Raw genomic sequence first — 20,777 nt, 5'->3', positions numbered from 1 at the left:
AGGTGGGGCCTTTGGGAGGTGATTAGGTCATGAGGGTGGAGCCCTCAGGAATGAGATTAGTGCCCTTTTATTTATTTGTTTTTATTTTTGGCTGCATTGGGTCTTCCTTGCTGCGCAGGCTTTCTCCAGTTGTGGCGAGCAGGCACTACTCTTTGTTGCGGTGCGCGGGCTTCTCATTGCGGTGGCTTCTCTTGTTGCGGAGCACGGGCTCTAGGTGCGTGGGCTTCAGTAGTTGCAGCATGCGGACTCAGTAGTTGCGGCACGCGGGCCCTAGGGCACGCAGCCTTCAGTAGTTGTGGCACGCGGGCTCAGTATTTGCGGCACACGGGCTCAGTAGTTGTGGCACGCGGGCCCTAGAGCACGTGGCCTTCAGTAGTTGTGGCATGTGGGCTCAGTAGTTGTGGCGCACGGGCTTAGTTGCTCCGCGGCATATGGGATCTTCCCAGACCAGGGATCGAACCCGTGTCCCCTGCATTGGCAGGTGGATTCTTAACCACTGCACCACCAGGGAAGTCTGGATTAGTGCCCTTTTAAAAGAGACCCCAGAGAGCTCTCTTGTCCCTTCTGCCACAGGGAGAAGATGGTCCATCTGTGAACCAAGAAATGGGCTCTCACCAGATACCAGATCTGCTGGCACCTTGGTCTTGGACTTCCCAGCCTCCAGAACTGGAGAAATAAATGTTTGCTGTTTGAGCCATGCAGTCTGCGGTATTTTTGTTACAGCAGCCTGAGTGGACTAAGACTGTCCGTCAGCTCTAAACCAGAGGATGGACTGGGGCATCTCTAAGAACTCTTCCTCTGTGATTTTTGGGTCTCTCAGTGAATGGACTCGGTGACACAGTGTGTCTCCCCCTAGTCTCTCAGAGGATAATAATTAGAGTTTTTAAAAAAATTCTTTATGTAGCCTTGTTTTTTTCTCAGGTTGCTTTAGTATCTTTCCTTCTCCTGGATGTTCTTTCATGCTTCAGTCCTTCTTCAGATGCCAGGTGACCCTTGGATTTTCATGTGGGTTTAAGAAAGAGACAGTCGGCTGGGAGTTTTGTGTCCATAGATGTTGCTTTTTGGGTGCTCAGGACAGCATCAGCTCGTATTTTGGAGCCCTCTAAATGCCAGACTGTGTCTATGTTAGTGGCTCTAGTTCTTCTCTGTTGATTCAATTTAATTGATTTCATGTGTTTTGCCAGTGGTGCACACCTGAGTCCTGGAATGCTGCATGTGGCTGTCGGGTGGGAGGTGGAGGGGTCAAGTGCTCTGTACACAGTATTTCAAAGAAGTCCCCTGTTTTCAACTAACACATGCCAGAGGCCCGAGTCTGGGTTTCTGTAGGGCCGACTGGCTTCCTCTAGTTACTTGCCTTGTATTAGCCACAAGTCCTCTCTTTAGTCTGGCTTCTGGAGTTTCGTTAAACCTGAACAAAGACAGAAGTGCTCAGGTCTGTTTAGGGAAGTCAGGTCCATCACACAACAGAAGAGATGTATGAACTAGGTTTTGAAGTATGAATAGGAGTTCATATCATGAATGAGGGGTAAGGGCTTCCCAGGCAGACAGAACACACAGCCTGCACAAAGCACCGGAGGCATGAGCAATCGGCATCGGGCAGTACCAGCCCCTCACAGTCTGTACAAGTAAAGGAGACCTAAAGTGATCTGAAAAACTCTCAGGGAAACATTTTGTAAAAGCCAAGGCCTATTTGTTTGTTAATGGTGGTTATCACAGTCTCCAGGACACTTTGTTGGACAGGTGGAGAGTTTTTGCTTTTTGAAGGTAATCACTTCAAGCCTTTGTGGTCACAGAGAAAAAGCCAACACAGTTGGCTGCTGGTACAGTGAATCTGTCCATGCTTGTCACATCATGTAAGGTGGAAGGGACTTGGCCGAGGGGTTGGGGGGGAGAACAGCATTTGATATGGAACAGAAGAGAGGGAGATAGATATATATGGCAAGGAGATATATTGGCATTGAGCATAGATTTGCAGATGTAAATTCAGCAGGAAGACTCACACCAGAAACACCATCAGAGCTGCCACTGGGGCGAGCTCTCTCTCCTGTGCAGGCACCCCAATGTTATTTTCACATCCGAAGCCTATTTTGACAGCAATGGGAAAGCACGGTCAGTTCAAAGGTATTGTAATACAGGCCTGATGAAGGCAGTTCCTTCTTTGCTCATTTTCTCCTCGTGATGATGATAATTTATGGCAATTTAAAATTAGCAAACTATGGAAAAGATTAAAGAAGCATTAAAAAATCTTGAATTCTTTCACTTAGAGGCAACCACTGTAGACATTTTTTTTTTCAATCTCTTTTAAGCATTTTATTTATTTATTTACAGGCCGAAAGCTTAGCAATGAGAATAGTTGTTACTATTATCATGGCCTATATTTTAAGTATTGTATATGTGCCATTCACTGTTCCAAGTACCCTCTGCATATTCATTCATGGAATCCACACAACACTAAGAAACAGGTACTTTTATCCCTTTTATCAGATCGGGGAAACTGAGGCACATAAAGGTTAGGTAAGTTGCTCAGGGTCAAATGTCCAGTAAGTCAGGATTCAAACCCAAGCCTGGGCCAGACCCAAGATATATCTCTCTTGATGGATCTCTATATAATAAGATATCATATATCAATACATTGTATTACATGTATGTGTATACATGTATTCCTCTCTTTATATTTCTATAACAAGTTAAAATCTTTTTCTTGCTGCATGTTGTACCCTAAGGATATCCATATGGTTTAAAAACTTCATGCACAAAGCCACATGCATGTGGATATCAGAGGCTGCATGAAAGCTCCCCTTCCTGTTGGGCATGTCTGGGGTGTCCGGTTTCCCACCATTACAGACAGTGCTCTGAGCGGTGGACGGTGGTAGGCACCCCATGCAGAATCTCCCCCTCTCCAGTCCCCAAGCCTCCCCAGACCTGAGGTGCCCCCGCCCCGCCGGGAGTGAAGCCACGCCAGGCTTTGCTTCGACTCCTGCAGCCTCATTCAAGCAGAGCCACCAGGGGGCGCGGCCCTGCCTGTCTGTGAAGGCCTGGGGGCAGGTGGGGTCTCCACTTGCCTTGCTAGGGAGATGGGGCTCAGCCTGGGGAGGAGTAGGTCCGAGACATGGGGCTCTTCCTTCCACCGCATGGTGGTTTTGAGGACGGGGCCTCGAAACAGCTGAGAACTCTCCTTGCTGACTGGGGCACCAACAAGAATAATCCAGTCCTTTGGGCTTTGGCGCGAAAGGCAGATGACATGGATCCCCCTGGGTCCTATCCATGTCCTCTTGGCGGGCAAATAAAAGACCGTGGAAAGAAGATGAAAATCAAAGTTAGAGGGATTTAGCACAAAAGAAGGGGGCTCCCATGATTTCTTGTCTTCCCTTTTTCAGTTAGGATTTGAGCAGGATTCCTGGATTTCCAAATGTTAGTTGCAACAGGGATGTGTAGGAAGGTCCGGACAAGAGCTGGTGTTTTCATGATTTCCAGCGTGGTGGAAATGACTTAAATACGATAAGTTTAAGAACGAGCCACTGTGACCCTCAGGGGACTTCTCCTGGCCGGGTTGTGTTCCTCGCTATTCACGGAGGCGGTTGTTTGGAGGGGCACGTGCTTCTCGGGGTCAGTGCCACACCTGCGGTCCTCCCGTGGCCAAGCGGGCTGCCCGATTCCCATGGCAAAGCCCGTGCTCTTCCCTGACCCTTTGTTCTCTGCTCAAGAGGACGCGGGTTCCAGGCCAAGTACAGAACTTTCATGTTTGAAAAGACTCGGTTTAACTGCTGGTGGTTAGACCGACAGATTGGTATGTACCTGCATGGTGAGCACTTTGACCCAGTAAAACACTTCAGCGCTAAGAAGATGGAAAAACCATGGCATTTGCCATCTGACCCAGCAGGAGCCTGGGGCAGAGGGAGCTCAGCTTGGAAAGTCTGCTGCTGGCTTGTTTTTTTGTTTTTTTTTTTCTTTCTTTCCCTCCTGGTTGTTGTTGTAGCCTCGGGAGCAGATACTGCCTTTGAAACCTTTCCCCTGGCTGGCTTGACTGCCACTGCCTCCCAGGGCGGGGGCCACGGAGCCAGGGTGTCAGGCTGACCGAGCGCTTGGCACTGTTCTTGGGGGCATTAAGGGCTCCCCGCACGATCAAAGGCACAGCCCGGGAGGCAGGGGCTCAGCAAGCGCTCGCCCTTCACTGGGCTCAGCCTGCTCCTGGCTGGTTGGTTTCTGGCTGCCTGAAATGACCAGCTTCTTGTAAGGTACGGTGTGTTCGACGTGGGGAGCGGAGCACCCGCTTTGGGGGGTTGGAGAGGTTGGCGTTGGCGTTTTGGCTGATGATAGAGACGGCACTGGCCCGCGTCAAGCGGAATAATGGCAAAGCATTTGCCTTTTCAGTAAGCCGAGTGGAATCCACCTAATGAACTCATTTCCTGATTTTGCTGTTGAAAATGGTATCTAAAGGGGTTAGAACTAATTAGTTTTGCACAAGGTAGACACCAAGCAGCGGCGAGTCTAGTTATAAATGATGTGCTAAGGAAATACTCTCCGGATCCTGCCTGGGGGGTTCTGGAGAGAAGTTTTTCCATGGTTTCTTCTTCCCTGAGAATCTTCCCTGGCTTTATTCAGAAGCTGCTTCTCTCCCATTCCGTTCTCCCTGCAACTGGGGGTGGGGACATCGCGTTTGCTTTGTCGTTCCATTCCAGAGAGCTGAAGGAGGGTCCCAGAGGAAGGCGCCATCTGACCTTGTGTGGACAGATGTCTGGGTGGCGTGCTGCTCTGGCGGCTGAGACAGGACAGTCCCGGTGAGAGAGACAAGCAGATTAGATAGCAGTCAAGCCCTTAGCCCGGCTTTTGGTCATCAAACAGCACCTGTGGAGTTTATGAGTTCCTCCAGGGAAAATCGCAGAAATCTACATTAGAATGCTGTTTCCTGCCAGGAGGACCTCAAAGAGTTTGTAGGAGACCATCCTGCCGTCTGGATGCGTTTATGGCCACATCGTATATTCGGGACTGACTCTTCCTCCTCTCCTAGAGCATCACAGCCATTCCTCATGCGCGAGGGCCCACCGTGCCGCGGGAGGTACAGGAGGAGGTTGGAAATGCAGTCTTGAGAGGGCTTTGCTTTGCTTTTGTTTTCCGAAACTTTGGTCTCATAAGAAATAAATCACCATACTTGTGTGTCGGCTGAAGGATTCTTTTTTTTTTAAATTAATTAATTATTTATTTATTTTTGGCTGTGTTGGGTCTTCGTTTCTGTGCGAGGGCTTTCTCCAGTTGCGGAGAACGGGGGCCACTCTTCATCGCGGTGCGCGGGCCTCTCACTGTCGCAGCCTCTCTTGTTGCGGAGCACAGGCTCCAGACGCACAGGCTCAGTAGTTGTGGCTCACGGGCCTAGTTGCTCCGCGGCATGTGGGATCTTCCCAGACCAGGGCTCGAACCCGTGTCCCCTGCATTGGCAGGCAGATTCTCAACCACTGCGCCACCAGGGAAGCCCTGGCTGAAGAATTCTTAACTTTTGCTGTAGGGATGTGGGAGAAGGAAGGAACAGGGGTTAGTGGCAGCTCAGATCTGAGCTGGAATTTGGGGCATTGATGGTTACCTTCCGGGAGGCCCTGAGGTCAGCAGGGATTCCGGGGGAGGGCTGTCTCCGGAGAGGGACAGGTGAGAGGGTCTGAGGACCACAGGTGTGTTTTGGATGTGATTCAGAACGGAGGCAGATGGCAAAGGGAGGGGAAGAGAGGCCTGACGGCGGCTGTGGATGGGTCTTCTCTTTCATGGACTTGAACTCCGGCTTTGACTCCAGGGCACGGACGCTTTCTTCTCTGCCCTTGGTCACCTCTCCAGGCGAGGCTGAGAGGAGACAGAGGACAAAGACAAGTGGGTACCAGCCCCATTTTGCACGTAGCTCAGCAGATGCTTGTGAGGGAACAGATCGCAAGCAAGGGGATGGCTGGAGGGTCCTGAACACCTGGCGCCCTGGGCTCCTCAGACCTCCCGCGGCCCCTGTCCTTCTGCATTGCGATGGTGACACCACCGACTTCCTCCTCTTTCTAAAGCCTAGTCTCCCCTCTTCCTCAGCCTCCACATGAGCCAGTCTTTGTGTCCTCCTTGAGTCTCAGTGTATTGCAATATTCTCCTATATTCCTCCTTAGGAAGCCTAGGTAATCTCTCTCACAGTCTGATCCAGCCAGCTTAAAGTCCTTGCCTGACTCTACAGGGTTAAACCTGAATGTGTGTTCACAGGGCTTAGTCTAGACTGGCCCTCATCACCCTCCTATACCCACCCACCCCCCCTGCTCCCTACCATGCTGCAGCATCTGGAAGGACCTGTGTTCCCCAATCACACGTGGGTGTCACCCCCGGGTCAAGCCTGGGTGTGTTGCCCTCCTCCTGCCCGAATGCCCTTTCTTATATTCAGCTGGCAAACCTGTGCTTATCCCCCAGATTCAGCTTTTCTGGGAGTTACCCTGAGATTGACTTGAGATAGAACCTTCCATGCCCATCTCTGTTTCCTTTTGAGCTGCCCTCTTGCCTAAATCCCTGCTAAGGCAACGGTCACACTGCCTTGTTTACCTGCACTTCCTCCCTACCCGTGAGTTTCTCCAGGTCAGGGACTCTGTGTCTTTCACTTTCACCCTTAGCTCCAAGTAGGAATGAAATATGACTGCCATGTATCCAAATTAGACTATTTAAGCATTTAACTTTAGGGCAAAACCATGAATCTAAGGGGAAGGTTCACTGTTTCTCATGAAGCAGAGAACAGGCTCGGCGTTGTCGATTTGTGGCTTAGGACAGACCTGGCTGTCTGAACTTGGTTCTGAGACCTTGAAGGCCTCCAGCTGTGTCCTCTCTTTGAGCCTGGGGTGGCCCGGGTGGAGGGCGAGTGGGGTCTCTGGCCGCCTGGGGTCATGAGCAGAGTCAATGGCTGATCCTTTGCCAGATCTGCTCCAAAGAAACTGTTCTGGGCTCCGTGGGGAATGAGTGAGCTTGGTTGCTCCATCCAGCAGTTCAAGCCCCCGAGGAGGAGGCGGGGGAAACGCAGACACACTCTGTGTGGCTTTAGGGGGAGAAACCCGGAGCCCAGTGAGGTGTGTGCAGAGTGCTGGGGGTGGAGGGGAGGAAGCCATGAATGGTGGCCGCAGTGTGAGCCCAGGGAAGAGCAGGCACAAACAGGGCCCACGGGGCAGCAGAGTGTTCATGAGGAAAGAACAGAAGTGCACATCTTGAACTTTGATGCTCACGGGAAGGGCTCCCCTCTGACCCTGCTTGGGATGGAAAACAATCAGGTGAGTTCAGGTAGTACCTGGGGCAGGGAGGCATTAGCTAATACACTTTCTGGAACTGTAACAGCGATGGCATCCTGGGGTCTGAAATGAAAACCTCAGATGCGTCTGCTTGGTACACCTGGGGCTTCTGAGTCTCCATGTGATGCTCTCACACAGGACCACGCTCCGTTTCTTTGCCGTCCTCACTATAACCTTGAACAGGTGGTCTCCCTCTCCCTTTCCGTCTCCCTCTGCCTCCTTTTAGGAGTTATTATCCGGGACCTGCAGTATTTATGGGAAATAAAGAATTGACTAGCATAGTTTCTGTTGTCAAGTGGCTTCAAGTCTTGAGAGGAAGGGGGATAAGCAGTGTGGAAATGCCATATACTTGCATAGGCACATTGCAATTGGTGTACCCCTAAAGGAAGCAAGTTTAATTATTGCTATCGGAGTACAGTGAATCAAGTTAAGATCTCTGGTTAGCATCTAGAAATTAGAATTAGGAGCAGTTAATTCCAATTTAAGAGAGAAAACTAGAATTTATTAACACCTACTATGTGCCAACAACTCTATATATGTTAGTTCATTTAGCCCTCATTACAACTCTGGGAGGTGGTTCGTATTATCCTCATTTTACAAATGAAGAAATGGAGGTTCAGAGAGGTTAGGTAACTTGCCCAAGGCCACACAGCTCGAAAGAAGCATAGTCATAAATGAAGCCCCTGGTGGCCTTATTCCAAAGTACATGCTTTTTACTACCCAGCAGGCAGATTATGAACGCTTTTGCGTTTGAAAAATTGTTTGAAGTTGGTAAAGTCCAACTTTACTGAGGGGTTTATTATCTTATAACTCAAAGGGACCTGCAGGGCCCTCTCTGAGAGTCCTGCTGGTTTTGATCTAAGTCGACACCATGGCTGAGAACCCAAGAGCTTTCCCCCAGCACATCGCTGGCCTCAGTCTCCACACACAGAGGGAGCCAGCCAACGATGTGCGCCTCTGGACGTCTGGAGGAAACGGGATGAGGGTGAGGATCCCTCTGGGGAAGGGGGAGAGCCGGCCCTGATGGGCGAGCAGCAGGGGGAGGTGGTAGCTTTATTTTTATGAGCAGAATGACCAGTGTGCAGCAGCCAGGGATACACAGAGCTGGGTGTCATCCTTAGGAAGTGAGTTCCAGCCATTCCAGGAACCAATAACTGTTGTTGACAGGTGCGAGCTCTGGGCTTAAGCAGAGGTGCCTCGTTACTTGACTGACAAAAGGCAAAGTTGAAAGGTGCTCAGAAAGGAACAGGCAAATCTTTGTGGACCCAGAGTTTAGCTGGACACGGAAGCTCTTCAGGGTTCCCAGTAAGTGTCAGTGAGCTTTTTAAGTGAAATGGATTTTCTGTCTCTTGGGCAAAACTTTTGATGTTCTTTTTTTTTTTGCCACACTGCGCGGCTTGTGGGATCTTTGTTCCCCGACCAGGGATGGAACCTGTGCCCCCTGCAGTGGAAGCGCGGAGTCTTAACCACTGGACCGCCAGGGTATTCCCCAAAACTTTTGATAGTCTATTCTTTAAAAAAAAGAAAGGAAAAGGAAAAAGGTCACTTCAAGGAGAGGCTGGAACGAGAATGTTTTTCTTTGAAAGGGCTGGAGTCTAGTTTAATCCCTGCTTTAATCTCCAGGAAAGGGCCATTCGGGCTGTTAGAGAGGCGGACACTGTCCAGGCCCTGGCTGGCCGGCCCGCTGATTACTTGTTTGTTCTGCCTGTGTCTTGAAGCAGCACCGAGCCTGCTCGCCCTTCTCCCTCGGGGAGACCTGTCTTCAGGTAGCATTCTTAGAATGCTCTTGGGTTTCTTTGTCTGGCTAGAAATGTGTCTTTTTAAATGGGGCCTTTCAGCTGCTGATGCTGTGTTTTCTCGTCATGGCATCCCCCCCTCTTGGTAAAGTACCACTAAGGAAGAACCTAAGGCAGTCCTCTTCTAATCAAAAGTTTTGGCATGGCTGGACAAGTGGACACCATTAAAAAAACAAAAACAAAAACAAGAACTTTAAAAAATGCTCCCTTTTCTGAAGTCACCGACGTCATTGAAAGCAAAGATTCCCTTGCTTTGGGCCATCATTCGACATTCTAAAATTGTCCCAAATGTGAGACCTTGCACAAGTCACTTAATCTCATCCTGCCTCAGTTTCCTAATATATAAAATGAGAACCATGCTATGTGCATTTTAGGGCCATGGTGAAGATGAAATAAATGGTAAATGTAAACTAAGAAAGGTGTCTGCACAAAGTGGCCCTAGTAAGTGATGACTATTATTTTGATTATTACTTAAAATGTTCTTGGGGTTTCTGTTGCTAAAGGAAATAAGAAAGATGTGAAGACAATAAATGCTTTTAAATCCCAGACACAGTCTCTTCACCTGCAAAATGAAGACAATAGTACTTTTGTCACAGAACTGCTGGGGCAAAAGAGATACTAAACAAATAATGGTTTTCTTATTCTTTCATTCAAACTCGGGTTGCCCCTCATATATATGTATATATCTGTCTGTTGATTTATAAATTGCATACGTGGACTGCAGTATATCCTGTATATTATTTACATTATAAAACATACACTGAAAAAATAATATAATGATTAGGTAAAATAGATATGAACAGAGGTTTTTATATTTTCTTTTTTTGTTCACTTTGGATGTAATGCTGTACTATGTATGTAAGTACTATAATCGGGACTTTATAAGGTCGGTCATGGGGTTCAGTGAGTATAGGTAGACCCCTCTCCTATGAATAATTGCAGGGTTTTATGGGCTCCCAGAGTACCAACGAGAACACAGCCTGGAAGGATGTCCAGTTTTGGATGTGTGTGCATGCTTAGTGTCGTGAGACCGACTCTCCAGTGCTAGCCTCTAGAAGTTTTGAGGAATGCCATAGCATTCTGTAAAACTGGGAAATGTCTTGACACGACTGGAAAAAAACACTAGAAGGTAATGGTAATACAAGTTTATAACCTTTAAACTGAGGATGTCTGAGATTTTTCAATTCTGCTAGTTCAAACTTCTTAAATACTACTTTTCATGGAAGAGATTCTTGGAGATGGGCTTTTAATTCCAGACCAGGCACTAGCTGTGTGTCATTAGACAGGTCTCCCAACCTCCCTGAGCCTTAGTTTCTTCATCTGTAAAATAGGGATACAAGTAGGGAGAGAAATAATGACCAGAAAGGATTGTTGCTAGGATTAAATTCAGTGATGCTTGTGGAGATGCTTAGCAGGGTGGCCTGCCTTTGCTGTAGGTCTGTAGTTCACCAAGATCTTCAGTTGCTCTCCTACTGAGGTGCTGTGCAATGCCCATCATCCACTATAAAAATGGATATTCATAAAGCCTGCATTTCACTAATTTTTAAAAATGTAACCTTCAGCTTTTAATAAACGTAAAAATGCACACAGTCTAAAAAGTTAAATGTTATAAACTTTAAACTGAAAACCAGTGATCTCCTTCTCACCTATTTCCACTCCAATTCCTGCTACCTAGAGGCAACCATCTCTTAATTCTTTCTTTTTCTTTAATTTTCTGGAATTTACCGCTTTATTTACAAATAATAACTGATGTTGCACTTTCTTGATTATTCCTGGACCATCTTTTCATTCTTACCATGGAATTAGAATTGAGGGTTCTCACACCTCTTTCCTCCTCCCCGCCAAACACATGTGTGTACCCACCTTTTTCCTTTCCCCATCTTCCAAAATAGTTATAGGCACACCTTGGAGATATTGCAGGTTCAGTTCCAGGCCACTGCAATAAAGTGAATCACATGAATTTTTTGGTTCCTTAGTGCATATAAATGTTATGTTTATACTGTAGTCTATTAAGTGTGCAATAGCATTGTGTCTAAAACAATGTATGTACCCCAATTAAAAAGTACTTTATTGCTAAAAAATGCGAACCATCATCTGAGCCTTCAGTGAGTCATAATATTTTTGCTGGCGGAGGGTTGGAAATATAGTGAGAATTACCAACATGTGACACAGAGACAGGAAGTGAGCAAAGGCTGTTTTTATTTTTACTTCTTTATTGAAGTATAGTTAATGTACAGTGTTGTTTCAAGTGTACAGCAAAGTGATTCAGTTATACATATTTATATATATCTATTCTTTTCAGATTCTTTTCCATCATAGGTTATTACGAGATATTGACTATCGAGTTCCCTGTGCTCTGCAGTAGGTCCTTGTTATTTGTCTCTTTTATATACAGTAGTGTGTGTATGTTAATCCCAAGCTCCTAATTTATCTCCACCAGGCCTCCTGCCTCCGGGTCTTCCCTCCAATTTTCTTCCAAACATCCCTGTCCAGCTGACCTGCTTAAAACATCACCTTTATCAACATAAATCCCTAGTTCTGAAGCTTCAGGGCTGTTGCCTACTAAAACAATGTCTAATTTTTACCCTCAGCTTTGGTTTTTTTCCTATCATGGTGCCACCTTTACTACTCATCAAATGCACTTATTTTCTTTTTCTAGAGCATGTGTGTATTCGTGGAGCTTTCCTGCCTGTGTACCCTCCTGTTTCTTTCCCAAATGCTAGTCCCAGTTTTTGGCCAAAAATATCCTACTCTTTCCTTTTTGGCCCACTTTGGGTACCAGCCCCTTTGGACCGCCTGAGTTCTCACTGATTCTCCCCAAGACCCCTGCCCCCACCTTACGTTGTAGGAATTATGGACTATAGCACTTTTTGTCCCTTGTCACTTATGATTTGAAGTTCTTATCTTTTCACATGCCTGTTCAGATTTAGCTAGAAATGAATGGTCATGCACTGACTACCAGGTGCTCTGCTAAGCACTTTCACACTCTGTGTCTTCTGCTCTCTGTGATGACAAGTGAGTCCTTCAAAGAGCCCATTTTACAGATGAGAATACTGAGGCCCGGTGAGCCACACATGCTCTCTTCGTCTACTATACCAGGCTCCTGTGCATTAAGGTGAAGCCCGTGGTTTGACCGTCGTCGCTGCGGTGATGGGCACTGCTTCAGATTCTGTGGTTGAAGAGCATCACACACCAGCATTGGGAGGGGCTGGGCCAGGCCTTGGAAGGCAGGCAGCAGAATGTGACGTGTCAGGGTGGGAAAGGAATCCCTGCAGTTTGCAGACTTGAGTAACTGCAACAGGAGACGAGCAAAGAGGCCGTTCCCAGGGAGCGAGTGGTAGAACCCAGTCCCGGGAGGTCACAGGTGTCGCCCTGGATCCACGAGGCTTTGGGGAGGAGTTTGGCTTTGGTGTTTGACCCTGAGCGAGGCTGTCCTCTCTCTGGCTCTTTAGTTCCCCGTGTGACAGTTGTGGGATCCTAGCACGCCAGCGAGCCCCAGCTGGGCCTCCATCTCAGCCTGCTCTGTCTGCCCTCTGAGCCCTAACTCCTCACTGGCAGGTGGTCTTGTCTGTGAGCTGGTGCACTGCCAGGTGTAGGTAGGAATTTTCCACACCATTCGATTGTGGTCCAGTAGGACTAACAACAAGGGCCAGAGCATTGTCGTACGATTCTCAGTTTCCTTCCCCATCCTCAGTTACCAGCATTTACTTAGGATTTCAAATGCCTCATTAGATCGGTAGTGGGGTCATTGTCTCTCTCACTATTTGCTTCTAGGCATTAACGCTTTGATGTTTGCTTAGGGTTGTAAAATACAATTTCCATTTTTTTGAGTGTGAGCACTCTTCTATCTATGCCCTTGTCCCTTCTGTGTTTCTCCTTCCCTCCTTCCCTCTTTCCCTCCCCTTCCCCTTCTCCTTCCCCCCACCTCCAATTCTATTTTCTTTCAACAAGAGTTCTTTCAGGTTACTTATCATCTCTGAGACTTGGATTTGCCATCCTTATGATGGGCTTCATAATATCCCTCACGCGGCTACCAAGCGTATTGAGCAAGGTGCCTGGCACACGGGAGCCGGACGATATTAGTTTTCTTTCTTCCTCTTTACTGCTCTGTCCACACCAGGCATTGCTCTGCCTTAAGCGCTGGAGTCGTCTGGGCTCAGGGTGCCCATCAGCTGCCAGGTGAGCGGCCCAGGACCTTGGGAAGGGAGGGTCTGGATGCCCCGAGCATTTCTTTCAACCACTGAGCATCATTCTGCAGGGGCTCCAGGTAAAATGGGCCAGAAGTAAAGCTGCTTTCTGTGTGCGTTAAGCTCTTCAGACAAAGATCTATAGAAACAGGAGGCATTCGTGATGTTATTAATTGGCGGCAGCTTTCCATGGACCACCCTGAATGGAAACGGACACAGGCGTCCCCACATGTGGCCCGTAATCCCTCATTTATGTACTGAAGGAGGCTGCGGGTCAAGAGAAAAGGCAGAGGGCCCAGGAGCCTCTTCTGACTCAGGCTATTAGGTGGCTCCAGCCGCTCCCCTCTCCCTTTCAGGAGCGCTTTCTTTTTGTTTGGGCTAATTCCTGAAGCAATCCTCCCACCAGCTCATTTCCCCAGGCTGTAAGCAGGGGCTGACCGAGGGGAGGCCCTGTGCTCAGGAGTTATTGCCCCAAGCAGGAAGTGTTTAATGGTTTCCATTTACTTTTAGTTGGAAGAAGGAAGCCTGAACCTTCTGAACCTTTCTTACAACAGAAGGCAGAAAATCAACCTGATGACACCGGCCCATTTTACCCTCAGGAGGGAAACCAGAGCTCCTTAGGGCACCAACGGTCCCATCTTGAAATTGCTTAGCCACCTACAGAACAAGGACAAGGGGAATTTCTTATATACATCTTAAGTCAAAGTGATGTGTAAGGAGGTGCCTGGGATGTGAAGCCAGTCTCACAACTTGGGTGACCGAGTGTGTGTGTGTCACTGTAATGAAGCAGGAAGCCAGTGTCCTGTGGTCATGTCGAGGATGGCATTTGTGCTATTTTTGTTTTTTTTTTTTGGCTGCGCCATGTAACTTGGAGTATCTTAGTTCCCCGACCAGGGACTGAACCTGGGCCCCCTACAGTGGAAGCGTGGAGTCCTAACCTCTGGACCACCAGGGAATTCCCCACCTTGTGCTATTTTGAAGTCAAATGCCACTTTGGGCATTAATAGTAGAGGAGGCATGAAATATATGAGGATGTAGAAAAGTTGAATAGTCTACTTTAATACCTTGAAGAGAGTTTAATCTTTTCTCATATGACAGCATATTTGTAAAAATCCATCTGGCACCTGTCAAAAAGAAACCCTTAACAAATTTTAAAAGTAGAGTTTTTAAACGCCACAGTCGTGATTATCCAATACAAATTAGAAATAAATAAATAATATAAGGCTAATCCTTCTTCCTCCCAAATTCTGACTATTTAGAAATTAAACCTACTCAAAAGGGAGATCATAAACTGTCTAAAAAGAGATGGAAAGGGGAACACTTCACACTAAACCTAGGGGCCACAGCACAAGAGGTACCCAGAGGAAAATGTATAGCCCTAAATATCTTCGTTATCAAAGCAGTAAGATGGAAAATAAAGATGATGATAAAGTAGTCATTTTAAGAAGTTTGGTAAAAGTACAACAAATTAAACCAAAAGGAAATAGAAAAAGGGAGATCTAAGCAAAAAACGAAATGAAATAGAAAATAAACAGCAAACGTTAGGAAGGAATATACATTTAAATGCCAGTTCTTAGGAAGCACTAAATGTAGGGATTTAACCGTATGTCTGATCCCAGAGAAATGTCTTAGCAAATACCTGAACCTTCGCTCAATGGAATGCGATGCAGCCATTAAAATGGTTCTAACAGCATTTGTAAGAGGTTTGGGTGAAATGTTTATGTCAGATGAAAAGAGCAGAATCAAAAATTGTATCATAAAGGGATTAGAACCATGTGGATACAGTCTCCCAGCTCCCTCCTGCCCCCCAGAGAATTAAGTCTGGAAAGAATGCATCAAAGTGTCAGAGAGAATGGAGTACTGATGCGCGCTTAACACAGAGGAGTGGTAAAGACGTTGCGCTAATGGAAGGAAGGACCACATACTGTATGATTCTGTTAATATGTCTATAGACATAAAGTAAATCAGTGGCTGCCTATGGCTGCAGGATTGGGGACTTAGGGGTGACGGCCAAAGGGTATGAGATTTCTTTCGGGGGTGATGACAGATGTTCTAAAATCAATTGTGTGATGGTTGTGCCACATGGGAATATATTAAAAACCACTGAGTTGTACCGTTTTTTAAAAAATTGAGGCATAGTTGATTTACCATGTATTAGTTTCTGGTGTACAGCAAAGTGATTCAGTCATACATATATATCTTCTTTTTTGTATTCTTTTCCATTATAGGTTATTACAAGATATAGGATATAGTTCCCTATGCTATACAGTAGGACCTTGTTGTTTATCTCTTTTACATATAGTGGATGAATGGGGTGTTATGTGAATTAGATCTTAAGCTGCTACCAAAAAAAAAAAAAATCACAGTGGTTATCTTGGGGGATGGACATAGTGATTTTCCTCCTGCTTTTCCACCCTCTTCTGTAATTTCCAGATTTCCAGATGTAATTCTGCATCACTTGTCTAATGGAAACATAATAAACTAAAAACATTTTAGAGGAAGTGTTCACGATTGGCCTTTTAGCAGAGGAGGCAATGAGGGAAATCTGCTTGCTAGCCTTCCTCCTGAGAAGGTGAGGGGAGACCGAGTCCCGTAATCCTGACATCGGGGACTGGTTGTCATGGGTCGCTGCATTGTCAGCCGCCGTCACACACATCAAGTGGCGCAGGGCTATTCTTCAAGTCAAGGAAAAGAAAGCGTCATTTGTCTGGGGTCTCTCAAAAAGCAGGATCACCACTCAGGAAAAGCTGGGGGGTCTGTGAAACCTGCAGATGACTAAGAGCCAGTTTCTAGTAAAATCTCCTAAGAGGTGTCAGGCTCTGCTCTCTGAGTGCTATATTAGAGAAAGCTGTTACTTATATAACTTCCTGTAATTGCCCGGCAGGAGCTGTAGCTGAGAGCTGCCTGCTCCTCGTCTTGGCTGAGCGGGGGATACGCGGCCCTTTCCCCTCCTTGCAGTGGGGATCCTTTCTGCCTTTGGGCTTCATGCTCGGGGTCAGGCTTTTTTACTGAAACTGAAATGCCATTTTAAACAGAAGACTGCTTCGCCTCTCTTGGAGATGGGAAACTCTTACGCTGGACAGCTGAAGACCACGCGGTTTGAGGAGGTCCTGCACAACTCCATCGAGGCCTCACTGCGTTCCAACAGCCTGGTACCCAGGCCCGTCTTCTCCCAGTTGTACTTGGAAGCAGAGCAGCAGCTTTCCGCTCTAGAAGGTAGGAGATGCGTTCTTGCCTTTCTCTTACCGTGTGTGAGAATGTTAGCAGTGGCACTGGAAAACTCTTTCCTCTTCTGAGGAAGCTGTAGAAACTGTTGGGTCTGGAAGCACAGAATTATTAGGAAAGAGAACGTTGCACGTGCATCCCATCCTTACTTGGCTAAAACGAAAATAAGTTTCAGCCATAAAGTTGCAAGGAATAAAATGATTCATTGGACTAGTAGGAGAAAGAAAGAGCCGTGTTAGCCTGTTTTGAATTGCTTGTTACTTATACTCGTATTAAAAGGTTTGATGGTCTCACTTGGATAAGTAAGACATTTTAACATGCTTTTGACCCTCAGTTATATATTTTTTCTCTTTGTGATTTGTGGCCATATCTTTGTAAAGGAGTGCAGGTAGTTTTTCTTTGTCATAGCAGTTACAAGAGCCCTCTAGAAACTGTTAAAAACCAAGAACAAACCCTTATAGATTTAACATGTGCCGGGAATAAATTATCTTCAGGCATGGGGTTAAATTTAGGGTTTACTTAATTATCCAGAGAATAAACTGGTTGTACTTTTCAATCTTTCCTTTGTATTTTTTGTAGTCGTGTATTTTCATGTCAAAAGTAACCCACAGCAATCCAAAGTATGAGAGTTACTGCTAAAGGAAGTTCTTTTTGTCACTTTGTCTTTCACGTGAAGTTACCTGCATGCTTCTCTTAGCTTTTGAAGTGAAAGAGGGCTGTGGTTTAAAACAAAAGTTAACTAATTAACGAAGCATGCAGTATGCCGGGTCCTGTCTTGGGGTGATCATGATATGTGTGTGCGTGCAGGGCGGGGATGGTGGGCTGGGGACGGTTGCACATAAGGGAAAATGAGGCTCAGAGGGCCTCGTGTGATGTCTGATAGTCCCTTTTTCTAGCAGGGAGGCATTCCTTGTGTCACTATTTAAAACGTCCTTACAAAATTAAGCTTGCAAATAGCAATCGCTAAGGACCTAAAGGAACTGGATCTGGGTCTGGGTGAAAGTAGATTGTGATCAAAAGCACGAATTAGGAAGCCCAAGAATTCTCTGGTATTCACGTCGAAAGTACCAAGGTTTTCCGGCACAGGAAGCATTACTGTGACATTGGGGGCATTTGAGAAATAACTGGGGGATCTCTTGTAGACTGTGTTTTCAGTTAGCTGAAAGACTTTTTGTGAAATACGTATTAAAAGGTCATCCTTAACTTCTTATAGTATTGAAAGGCTTTGTTGCTAATGATAAGTGAACAATATAATTATAAATAATTTAGTACATTCGAATGGCACCTTAAAATCAACAAAGTGCTTTTACCTCTACCAGTAATTAAATCCCACGATTTGGGAAGATGGAAGATGGATTTGACGTTTTGAAGGATGTTCACCTAGGGACAGGTGGGGAGAAAGCCCTGGAGTTACCCAGTCAGCTTTTCCTGGGGTCGAAGCTCTCCATAGACAAGCTTTGCTGGCCTCTAAACGGGAGGCTGCATCCCGAACATTGATTCCTTGGGATGCCCTCATCTGCCCTCATCATGTGGCGCTTTCCAGGGACAGCTTGGAGGCTTGCGTGGCCTGGGACCCCATGTTGAGTGCCAAAGCCTCCCTGCCAGCTGTCAGCCGGCTTGGTCAGCCCCTCATGTTGGTATGAAAACCAGAGCAGGCCCTCTCTATGATTTTCCCATATGTCTGGCAAACAGCATAGAGAAATCCTCCGAGATTTTGTTTCTCTAGTACTGGGAGGATGGAGGAGGGGGTTGGTGAAAAGGGGGAGACTCTTGTCGATTTGCTAAATGTCACCATCAACCAAGCACTAGGCTTGAGCCTCTGGTTTCTGCATCATAGAACGTGGTGCAGAGGGCTTGTTTTGTCAGTCTGTCTCTCTATCAGGTCTCTTATCTTACTGCTGTCCTTCCTCAGACAGTAACATTAAGGATGCTTTTAATGACCAGGGTGCTGGTACCCCAAACACGTCTTGATCTGTTAACATTTTCTGTATTTGTGAGGGCGATTCAGAGGGCCCTTGTTACTTTGTTCTACGAATTAAGGGTATTACCCCCTCTTTCTAGGGGAAATATCTTTTACATGTTATTTTTTTTTTTTAAAGGAAGGCCAACCAAACAAAACAAATACAAACCCAGTATTTGGGGATAAGTATTTATTTATTAAACAAGATGCAGGTAAATTCCTGTAATCCCACCCACTCAGAATGTCATACGGTTTCTTCTCATGGAAAGAAAACAAAATTTACTCCAAACATTAAAACAAATACCCTCGTACTGTATGGGGTTCAGTGCAGCTGTGGAACCTCTGGATTCCTGTGGTTGAGTTTTAAGGTCCTGAGCTCCCAGTCCGGTTGGTTTTGTCTCAGGCCATTATAAAGCTCTCATTCTGCCAAGAGACCTTGGTAAACAGTCTGGTTTAGTCTGGCCCTGGTTAGGAAGTCTCCTTGGGCTTGATGCTGGCTGAAGGATTCCATCAAAGACCCTGGAATGTCTGATGTAGACCTTTGACCTTTAATCCTGCTTTCTTGGCAGCGACTGGATTTTGAGCCCTTTCTTTGACTTTCAGAGGCTTAAGACCCTCTCCTTTCATTCTTTCGGAGAGTCTGGATTCCTGTTCTTTTTGGTTGAACGGAATAACGTGCAGACATTCCTGTGTGTGCCCTCAGAGCTCCGAAGTCCCGGGCTTTCTCTCCCCTTTTCACTCTAATTGTTGGTGCTTTGCTGTCCCCCCGCCCTGAGCCCCTGGAGCCGAGTCTCTGGCTTACAGACTAGTCTTGATTTGGCAGGCAGCCTTCTAAGCCACGTACTCCATAGACGGCCAAAGGATGGTTTGAGTCCCTGTGGGGACCCGAGCTGCATGGCTGGCACCTGGGGTCTGGGCGTGACTCTACCTTCTGCTAAAACCATCCCTGCCTGCACTTAATGGCAGGAAGGAAGCGTCTGAAGGAGGCTCTGGAGTTTATCCCTCCAACGCCCTTTGTGTTTTTCCTGGGTAATCGTTTTACAGCCTCCTCGCCACCTCTGTGTCCTCTGGTCCTGGAGGGATGGAGACACTAGGAATTCTTGCTCACTTCCTGCCGTGATGACCTCCCCAAGGTCATGGGCCTGGGCCGGCCTAAGATGTTAGTTTCTTCTGCCTCTTGTCCTTCCGGCACCTTTAGAATGGTGACCACCCTGAGGTTATGCTCCCAGCACCCTGTACTGATTAAATCACACCTGGAATGTTCTGTGCAACTCTGAGAGCCATATATCCCCACATAGACTGTCACAGCTCAAAGTGACCTTCTATGACCACCTCATTTTAAAGATGCAGGATCTGACGCACAGAGAGGTTAAGTAACTTTTCTGTGGCCACCCAGACAATGGCAGACCCAAGGACTAAAACTCGAGTTCCCAGATTCCTAGTCGATCTTTTTCTGCTGCACACAATTTCATCATTAACCTAAAGCCACGTAACCCACTGGATGGATGGAGAGTGTGAGAGCCAACTAAGATGAGAGTAGAAGGAAAGGCAGCAAAGGGGTCAGCACTAGAGGAGGATACAGAGAAACGAAAAAGGAAGAAGCAACCGTCTCCTGGCCTAGTGTATCTAAGGATGCTTGTAACGACCCTATTCCATGAGGAAATCTGGATTCTATTTATTAAATGACATTTAAAGATAGAAGGATTTTTTTACCCAAAGAAGTTAAAAGAAGCTAGAAGGAGTTTGTAAATTCATTGATGGGAAACCCTCTTTCTCTAGCAGGCTGGGTAAATAAGGTATAACTGTGTGTGCTCAGACCAGTTGGGAAGTAGTTTCCCGTGCGAGGCATTCTGCTGGGTGCCTGGGTTACAGAATAAGGGCAGGGCCCGTACTCTCCAGGAGCTGAGAGCCTGTGGGGAAGACCAATTCTTATTGCTGTGATGAAGGTCACACACAGGGGGAGTGGGATTTTCCTGGCCAATTCCTGGCTCTCCTGGCCGTTTCCACATTTGCCATTGCTCCTAAAATACTATTTCACTTAAAAAAAGTTTCCTAAAGTCTTAAAGTCACTTGGCCTGCTCTGGGATGGCTTTTTTTGGTGAGTGTGGTACGTTCGGGTGTTCGCATTTCTGGTTTGTATACATCCAGTTTTCCCTTGGGGATAAATAACAGCATAGAGCTTCACTCCTCTCTTATTCAATGTAAAGGCTGTTCACACTGGACTTTGGGTTCTAAACCAAGCGATGCAGTTAGTGGCAAGAAGAGCAGCTTGGGCATTGGGTATAACTGGGAACATTCCGGCTGTGCTGCTTAACGGCTTGTTGCATCA

The 20,777-nt window shown here is 46.7% G+C and overlaps 1 protein-coding gene across 9 annotated transcripts in view; it reads left to right on the top strand.

The window, feature by feature from the left end:
• Positions 1-20,777, top strand: part of GREB1 (growth regulating estrogen receptor binding 1) — a 144,678-nt gene that overhangs the window by 58,963 nt on the left and 64,938 nt on the right. For 8 of the 9 annotated variants that reach the window (XM_059942199.1, XM_059942198.1, XM_059942197.1 and 5 more), the window contains exon 2: positions 16,299-16,479. In XM_059942199.1, coding sequence (XP_059798182.1) covers positions 16,299-16,479 — 181 coding nt within the window. Of the gene's footprint in view, positions 1-4,159; positions 4,236-16,298; positions 16,480-20,777 lie in introns of those variants that run through there. The other variant, XM_059942200.1, reaches the window with a different exon arrangement.

Source organism: Balaenoptera ricei, chromosome 13 (genome assembly GCF_028023285.1).
Source record: "Balaenoptera ricei isolate mBalRic1 chromosome 13, mBalRic1.hap2, whole genome shotgun sequence".
Classification (NCBI taxonomy): domain Eukaryota; kingdom Metazoa; phylum Chordata; class Mammalia; order Artiodactyla; family Balaenopteridae; genus Balaenoptera; species Balaenoptera ricei.
This window is presented reverse-complemented; position numbering and strand designations above follow the sequence as displayed.